Consider the following 9,848-nt stretch of genomic DNA (forward strand, 5'->3'; position numbering starts at 1 on the left):
TCTCGAGAGCGGCTGCACTGGACTGCAGGAGGGCTGATGACGACACAGCTGTTCCACGATTGGCCGGATTCACCGCATGACAACGATCACGTGTGTTTTGTGTTTATTCGAACACCTTTAGTTCCTCTAAAGCTCTCAAATCAGTTTTTTATAACAGTGAAAACTCTTTTCGTGTCGTTGTCATGTTATATTGTGTCATGTTTATCAAATTAAAACTGCTTAAAAAACGTAGACTCCACTTCATTGATAGTAGCTTATGTTGAACTTTATTCTTGTTCAAACAGACGCTGTGTGAAGCAGTACATAAAAGTATTGAATGAAAATGTCTCTGAAACATCTGTGTATTATTTGGCAAATATTGCATTTATTTCACTGCAGTAAAGTATGCAAAGTATGGTAAAGTATGCAAACACCACGTGAGCGGTCACTACGGGAACCAGAAAGTGTCCGACTTCACGTCTCCGTTTGCAGCTCCTCCCCGCCTGCACGCGGCTACTCTCGCCGATCGGTTGCATCCAGCCACAGCCGATGTCGAACACACCTATAGTTTCACTGTCATTCATGTATTTATGGGGGACCTACAAACACTAGACCTTAGGTGTCCCACATTAGGCAGTGTCCCACATTAGGGCAATTCAACCTATGTGTCGTTATCATTGGATATTCCCCCTGAAGTTACCAAACAATTGGATAAAATGTTTTTTGATTTTATTTGGAAAAACAAGCCACATTATTTGAGAAAAGAAATTGTATGCAATCCCAAAGATCATGGTGGTTTAGAGGTGTTGAGTTGTGATGCTTTGAACAATTTGGAATTAACAATTAGTATTTGGAATTCCTTTCCTAACTATCTATTTAAACAATTGGGCGACCTCTCATTTTTATTGAAGTGTAATTATTCAATTGAAAAAATACCATTTAAGCTTGCAAAATCTCTCATGGCATGGACACTGGCCTACAAACATAACTTTTCACCTAGGATATATTATATTTGAAACAACAAAGACATCCTTTACAAAAATAAATCTCTCTTTTTTTGATTACTGGTTTGAAAACAATATTATATTAGTCAGCTTTTAAACAATGATGGAAATTTATTAACATATAGAGAATTTTTTATTTAATTTAAAATACCAGTTAGACCTAAAGACTTGTAATGCAGTTGTAATGGATGCAATCCCTGGAAAGTATTGATCCTTCTTAGAAATGCATCACAGGAGGAAGATCTAAATTTTACAGATATCATGGGTAAAATATTTCTTGTAATACAAATATTTTACAAAATAAAGTCTCAAATAACTACATTAGGAATATACTTAATATTGTTTACCCTCCAGCTCGCTTTTTCTGGCGATCTGTGTTTGGAGATGTAAATTGGCGTAATGCTTGGCGAACAGTGGATAAATTCTACATTAATAACAAAGTAAAAGAAGTCTAGAAAGAAATATATCCAGTAAAACGTGCTGGAACATTTAGATATTGATTACTCTTGTAATTTTTGTAAAGGTGAAAAGGAAACAATTTTTCATTTATTTTTCCATTGCATACATACAAAAATATTTTGGATTGATGTGGAGCATTTTAAAAGAAAAAATTGAACATTGATTTGCAGCTGAGTGGATTTGACATACACTTCAATGATTGAGAAAGATAAGGCATACTTAATACAATTGTTAATATTAATAGGGAACTTTCACATTCATAAAATGAAATGGTCTGACTCCAAACCTAACTTTTCTGGTTTTAAAAATGATTTTAAGCTTTATTGTTCTGTTTTGTGTAATTGCACAAGTAAAAAGGCTTATAGCATTGTAAGCAGGTATTATGCTGTATAAAGTAGCACTCTGTTTCTGTTGTTTGTAATACTTTTCTTTCTTGTCCTCTGGCACTGTTCTTATTTTATTTTACTTATTTACTTTGTATTTGTTTTACTTTGAATGATTATGTCTCATTTTATTGTTCTGGTTCATGGCATTAATAAAATAAAATAAACTACACCACAAAAAAAAAAAAAATGGATATGTTTTTTTCTCATAACTAAAAAAGAGAGAGAAATGATCCTACTGCTCATAAAACATTCACTACTAGGCTTAAGAGATATAACGAGTTTAAATGGGAAGGATATCAAGACTGAAGACGTTACTGTAGCTTCACCTGTTCTGTGAAAACAGGTGACAGGTTTAAAACATAAACACGTATAACTGGCTTATACCATATTGAATCAGGGTAAGACAAAAACACTTTTTGGAAGAAGGATGGATGATGTATTGATCATTATCATGAAATCTAACATAATCTGCCCATGCAATTTAATTTTGTGCAAAAAAATAATTGTCTGTATTTCCAAAAATTTCTATTCTTCTATTTTGTTGAAATATTTGTACATTTTAAAAACTCAATAAATAAAGCTACCCTGAGAAATATTCAGAGCTAAACATTTGACTTTTTTTTTTTGTCGTTATCTTCTCAGTTCTCGCGCATGTGTCGTGGCGCTCTCGTGAACTCAGAGGCCCACACGGAAGAAAATGAATAGTTGAATAAAGTCGTTATTTTTGTGTGGTTTTTTTCTTCTTCTTTTTCGCTTAAAAAATATTCTCGGCGCTTGATAAACTTAAGGTTGAGCCACTGTAGTCACTTGGACTATTTTAACAATGTATTTACTAACTTTTCTGGACCGCAGAATTAATGCAATTAGCATGAAGGAGTGAGCCAGCTCTCAGATTTCATCAAAAACTTACACTTCAGAAAGACTAGCCCAAATCCATTTCAGAAGGTTCTTTTTGTTGAAGGCTTAATAGCAAGGAAAACGTTTTAAAGGGATAGTTCACACAGAAATGAAAATTCTCTGATCATTTACTCTAACATTTACTTTAATATTTCAAACTCTTTTAACTATAAACTATCGTTTCATGTTCAGCTTGACATAAATGTGCGTTGTGAAGATAATTTTTCCTAAAAATCTTTGATTGTGTTTATCTGAAGAAAGAAAGTTGAGTGCATCATGGGTGGCATGAGGATGAGTAAATGATAGAATTTTAATTTCTGGGTGAACTATCCCTTTGAATTATTTTTTGAGTACTTTTTGAATGTTTCGTGGATGCTTTATGCAGTAGCAGACTGACCTCTGAGCGATCACGATCAGCGATCTGACCTTCATTATCATATCATATCCTGCTCGGCTTGACTGTATTGAGCGGGTTAGCATTTGACAGTGCTTCTCCAATAGGTCAGTGCTGAAGAGCAGATGGATTACCTTAGTGGAGCGTTATTGATTTCACTGCATTATAATGCCATAGCCAGTATGACATTCTGGCCCGTAATTTGACCGTGATGTGGCAGATCACTCGATAGATCTTAGACCAGTTTCCAAGCGTGACATCACATCCCAACATATCCCTTTACCCAGAAATTTTAACAGCACCCTGCAAGCTAAAATCTGAAATTCATACCCAAGACCATTGCATTTCCAGCGCTTGTTCTTGCATGTTGCGTCTCTTGCCAAATTAGAAAATATTTGCTCAAATAGGATGTAAATGAATGTTGTTTTTCTGAGTTCTCGTAGATGATTTGTGTCCATGTGTCAGTGGCGCTCCTCTCATTGAGCTGATTGGAAATAATGTGCTCCTCACGCAGGAGGTAACAATCCCAGCAAGAGGAAATGAGACAAATGATGAGGAACTCGATGACAATGAGCAGACCACGTCTCACAGCGCGTTCACTCCGGCATGAGCACGCTATTCTGAGCGCAGAGCGATTTCATTGCCGAGATAGAAAATTGGATGTTTTATGGGGGTTGTTTTTCTCATTTTCAGATAAATATCACTTGTTTTTTCTTTGAGTTTCTTGGCTATCACCTGTATCATTTCTCTTCTACATTCAGACTATGAGAATATAATGTGGTTAATCAGGCTGTCGTAATGAAGGAGAAGGTTTCTCTGTCTGAATTATTAGCTGTACTGATATAATTAGCAAGAAATGCTCAGGAAATCCTGCATGGTAATTTTAATGAGGAACGCTGCCAAAAATACTATTTTTAATCAGCATCTTTGTCTTGTTCAGTTGAACTGCTTAAACATTGTCGGCGCTCTTACGCTCTGTTGTTTTTCCACTTATTCAATCAAAAAGGCCATTAGAGAATGTATAAAAATGTGTAAACATCCTAAAACAAAATAACAATTGTTTTTAAACTGGGGTGATATAGGGGGTCTGCAGAAAGTTTCAGCAAAACATATTAAAAACTATGCAATTTACAATTATTGTTTGCTCTGTTTTATGAAGACTGGGTGGAAGCTTATGGGTGGAGATTTATTATAAATATATATTTTTCTATTTACAGTCAAAAATTATTTCTCTTCAGGTACTATACTGTAATGGTGGGTAGAAAAACGATACAGGTACACTGTCAAGTAAATATTTCCCAGATTATATTTCACACACATTTATAATTATCATAATATATTATATTAAATATCATATAAATGTGATGTTTATGTCTTTATTTACCATTCAAAAGTTTGGTACAATTACTCAGAACTATAGAAATATTTTTATGTTGTTTTAAAGAAGTCTATTATGTTCACCAAGGCTTCCTTTATTTGATAAAAAAAAGAGTAATATTGTGAAATATTATCACAATTTAAAAGAACAGCTTTCTATTTGAATATATTTAATTTATTCCTGTGACGTAAAGCTGAATTTTCAGCATCATTACTGCAGTCTTCAGTGTCACATGATCCATCAGAAATCATTCTGATATGATGATTTGCTGCTCAAGAAACATTAATTATTCAAATGTTGAAAAAAGTTGTGCTGCTTAATATTTTTTGTGGAAGCTTTGATCATTTTTTTGTTCCAAAGCGTTACAAAGAACTGCATTTTTTAAAATATAAATCTTTTGTTACATTATAAACGTCTTCATTTGATCAGTTTAATGCATCCTTGTCAAATAAAAGTGTTCATTTCTTATTTACTTTCTTTCAAAAAAGAAAAATCTTACCGACCCCAATCCTTTGAATGATAATATGTAGCAGGTTTAGGAAGAGGGTCCCTCCCAGCAAATCATTATATTTGGAGGTCTGTGGCTTCAAATGGTTTGAAAACCCCTGACTAACAGTAACATTTTTGTGAGGTCTACATCCTTAGGAATAGTTCATCTAAAAGTAGCAGTTCTGTCATCATTTTTATTTTTTATTCTAGATGCCTCATCCTCTGTGTTCTCTTCCCAGGAACTTCTACTACATCACGCTGTTGCGGGACCCCGTGTCGCGTTACCTGAGCGAGTGGAAGCACGTGCAGCGCGGTGCCACGTGGAAGACGGCGCTTCACATGTGCGACGGGCGTCCTGCCACCCCAGACGAGCTGCCGTCCTGCTACAGCAGCGAGGACTGGACCGGCGTGTCTCTCGAGGAGTTCATGGCCTGCCCCTCAAACCTGGCCAACAACCGACAGACTCGCATGCTGGCCGATCTCAGCCTGGTGGGCTGCTACAACCTGTCCTCCATGAGCGAAGAGCGGCGCGCCGAACTGCTCCTCAGCAGCGCCAAGCGCAACCTGCGGCGCATGGCCTTTTTCGGCCTGACTGAGTTCCAGCGCAAAACACAGTTCCTTTTTGAGAGGACGTTCGGCTTGCACTTCATCGCCGCCTTCACTCAGATTAACGGGACCCGGGCGGCCGGGGTCACGGTGGGGACGTCCACCCGGAGGCGCATAGAGGAGCTCAATGCGCTAGACGTGCAGCTGTACGAGTACGCCAGGGAGCTTTTCTCACGCCGCGTGCAGTACTGCCACCATCAGGAGCGACAGGAGGAGAGGAAGAGGAAACGAGAGCAACGCAGGAGAACGAAGCAACAGAAAACCTCACAGATTCAGCAACAGGAGGACGACGAGCGAAAAGATGCAGAGGAGGAGATGGAGTTAACCGGGGTGACGGAGGACTACAGCAGTCAGGTGGTGCGGTGGTGATGCCTTGCTCTCTGGTTATGTTCAGAATAACATACTACTCTCACCATCTCTGCAGTATATAATACCGCTTACTACTACATGTCTCAAAGGCTCTGTTTACACCTGGTATTAAGATGCGTCTTGGTCGATCAGATCACAAGTAGACGAGAGAGACATTCCTGTTTACACCTGGTGTTTTAATTCGTCTCTTTTGTCCACTTTCAACCACTTCTGTCCTGATTTCTTCGAGGGGAGGGTCTATAGGCAGGTAAATATATGGGGTTTTTCAGATCTTTCGATCTAATGGACAAAATAAGCTCGCGCAATTTACATATGAACGTGCCCGGAGACGACGGAAAAACATACGGGGAGTAGCAGCTTTAGTTTCTGCTCTGACAGTCGCAAGATGACGCTGAACGTTGTGAGTGTGTGTTAGAAATCAGGAATGGTGAGAGAACATTGTGCTTGGTATGTTTTTCGTCTTCAAACCAAACTTGGGTCTTCAGCTGACAAAATTTAAATCCCGTCTGTCTAGAGCGCTTCCCATAATGTTTATTATGCATTAGGTTAGGAGGCGGAGAGTAGACGGTCTTTTGTGGCTGTTCGAACGCATTCCACCAAATGAGCGTTTACACTACGAAAACAGTCCGGTCTAATGCGTTTTTGACCACCTCTGGAAGTGGTCGAAAGTGGAAAAGCTCAAAGCATTTTAGACCCCGTTTACACCTGTATTTAACGTCGTCCACTTGTGATCCGATCGACCAAAACACATCTTAATACCAGGTGTAAACAGGGCCAAAATGTGCATTCAAAATAGATGTGGTTCATGAAACAAAACCGGACATAAAGAGACAACTCAACACAGCACCAAATTTGTATATTGTATGAAAGTAAACAAAAATGTTCTTAAGATAAAACATTTAATATAACTGCCTAACCAACAATATGCAAAATTATTTCGATTATTCCCCCGAGAAACTTTGCATTCACTCGAAAAGAAAACAAAAGTTTTGTGAGCTTTACTTACTGTTTATGGTATACAGTATACTGTATATTGCGTAGTATTCATTTAGCAGTAAGCTAGTATTCTATTCTGAACATAACCTCTGTCTGTTTCCATTCATCTTCATCCTCTCCAACAGGTCTCCTCCTCCTCCTCCTCCTCCTCCTCCTCCTCCTCTTGTGTCTGATGGTCAGTGAACCCAGGCCCATTTAAGAACATCATAAGGAACTTTACCAGCAATTGTAATGTTTTAATCCTTTCTGATGAAATTGGGAACTTGTTTCACCCTACAGTTTATTGTCATCACAATATGGCGGACTTATTAGAAAAACTATGACTATAATAGCCAATGAAGTGATCTAAGAGGAGCAACAACTGAATGTTATTTGACTGAAAACCATTTTGCAATACCAAACAGCAATTTTCTCTGTTTGTTTTTCTGGTTTGGAAAATGTTAAAATAAGGGACATGTATATGTACAGTGGACACGCGTCCAAAAGGTCTGATTGACCATTATGTCTACTTGAATCTTTTTGTGTTTGCCTGTTTTCCTCAGTTTGTAAAGGGTGTGAGATTGTTGGATTATACAAATGAAACAAATAGAATGAGAATGATGTTTGCATGGTCACAACTAAATGTATTTGTTTTACAAGTGTACTTATTGAGTCAAATAAAGTATTATATATCTGAAAATAATTATCATCTGTTCATTTAGCTCAAAATATGATTATTTATTTTTTTTTCATCAAAAGTGGCTCTTTTCCATACAGTTAAAATGTATAATTGTTTATAAGAAAAATTATATCGTTACATCTTGGCTTTGGCTACATCACATTGTCTTGTCCAGTTCATATTTACAGTACATATATGAATAATCATTTGAAGCATATTGTATGTTTTACACACAGCAAGAATAGCCTGTATTTGAGTGAATTCCAGAATTGTCAGCAAGCTATCTATAGCGCGATGAATGTTTATTCATCAGAGAAGTGCACAGCCATCTTTAGAATTTTGTGTTTGAACTTTTTTTTTTGCAGTAGCTCTATATATTGCTATGGCATCGCTGTTGAAGAGTAATTAGCTGGTAAAGTGGATTTACTTATTGTAGAGTTAACAAAAGTTATCATGAGCACTATAATATTTGATGCGGATGTCATAACAAACAATTATGTCTACAGTAGATCAGTAGGCGTTAAATAATTTGGCTATAATACGATTTTCCCAATAAATGGCCGCCAGCCGGATCCCCCTCTGATGTCGGCGCGAGCAGCCAGCATCCCAAGTCTTGGGCTCTCAAGCCCACTAGCCTCTGCACTCTCAATCCCGCTGGCCTCAGCACTGTCTGCCCCGGAGGTCGTTCCCGTGTCTTCTGTGCTCCCGCACACCTCGCCTGTTTCTCCCAAGGCAGCGGTGACATTTTCCTCTGAACTTTCTGTGTCCCCTGATGGCTTGGCTATAACCTCAGAGGCTGACTCTAAACTTCCTGCCAGCCGTGACACGATCATGGAGGTCATCCTCGAACGGCCTGTCTGCCCTGACAAGACCATGAATGTCGCCTGTGAAATTCTTGTCTGCCCTGATACAAATAAAGAGGTCACCCTAGAACTCTTTGCCTGCCCAGATACATCCATGGAGGTCGCTACCTAACTCCCTGCCTGTTCTGTCTCAAGTTCCCTAGTCTCGCTGATTCCCCTGAAGTGGTCTTCAGTCCCGCCTGCACCTCTGTGGTGGTCACCAGTCCCATCTGATCTGCTATGGGGATCTTCAGTTTTTTTATATCAGGAATTACATTTACACTATAAAAATGCTAATTCTTGATATCAACAATGACGTCAACACTTGCAGAAATATAAAGATCAAGAATTAACCACCACCTGCTCAGCCTGATCCGCCTTCGCTGACTAGTGATGAGTCGTTCATGAACGATCCGTTCATTGCATCTGTCACGTGACAAATGAACGAAAGACTCAGAAGTTAAAGTAATTTTTTATGTTCCCTGTAAATTATTTTTGACTGCATTATAATGATTTCTTAAATCAAGATTGCGTAGGTGGATGTGTTGGGGGAATTTGCCTGTTAAAAGTATAACATTTAAAGCCCCTTAAATGAATGAAATGACTCGAAAAAAGATTAGTTAATTTTGATGAACGAGATCGAACAAGAGAGTCAGTAAAATGATCCTAACTTCCCATCACTACACCTGACCAGCCTGCTCTGTCCTGGTTACCTGCAATACTTCTACCTCCAGACCTTCCTCCATTCTGCTCTCAGGTCCACATCTACTCCACGTCCCTCGTGGACTGTTTTGGAGTGTCTGGAAGTCGCTCCTTTGAGTCAAGTCAGGTCAAGTCACTCACATTTATTTATATAGTGCTTTTTACAATACAGATCGTTTCAAAGCAGCTTTACAGAGATAACAGGAAAATAATGCAACAAAGTTTGTTTCCAGAAGAAAATATGTCATGCTATGCAAATAGGGCAATGTCATGATCCTGGTCTCTGCTCCCATGTCTTGGTTTTGTGTTTATGGACACTTGATTTGAAGTGTGTTCTGTTCCCCATTGTTTCTGTGTTTACTGCCATAGTTGCCCTCGTTAGTTGTCATAGTGACTAATTAGTTTCAGGTGTGCCTTGTTCGCCCTATAATCCATCGCGCTCTTTAAGATCACTAAATTCGAGGTTTTTGGTCATACCTAGGATATCCAGATCCACCAAAGGAGGGAGAGCATTTTCACATTTAGCTCCGAAACTCTGGAATAGCCTTCCTGATACTGTTCGTTGCTCAGACTCGCTCTCCCAGTTTAAAACTAGATTAAAGACGCATCTCTTCAGCCAGGCATTCATATAACATTTTAAATCTTACTGTTCAAACTACAATCTGGCCTCTAGTTCATAAACGCCAGAG

The 9,848-nt window shown here is 38.5% G+C and overlaps 1 protein-coding gene across 1 annotated transcript in view; it reads left to right on the top strand.

The window, feature by feature from the left end:
* hs6st3a (heparan sulfate 6-O-sulfotransferase 3a) overlaps positions 1-7,652 on the top strand; it is a 30,959-nt gene extending 23,307 nt beyond the window's left edge. The window contains exons 2-3 of the mRNA XM_084127912.1: positions 5,226-5,949; positions 7,083-7,652. Coding sequence (XP_083984038.1) covers positions 5,226-5,949; positions 7,083-7,130 — 772 coding nt within the window. The 3' untranslated portion in view covers positions 7,131-7,652. The remainder of the gene's footprint in view (positions 1-5,225; positions 5,950-7,082) is intronic.
* The last annotated feature ends 2,196 nt before the right edge of the window (positions 7,653-9,848 follow it).

Source organism: Abramis brama (genome assembly GCF_963993115.1).
Source record: "Abramis brama genome assembly, chromosome: 11".
Taxonomy (NCBI): domain Eukaryota; kingdom Metazoa; phylum Chordata; class Actinopteri; order Cypriniformes; family Leuciscidae; genus Abramis; species Abramis brama.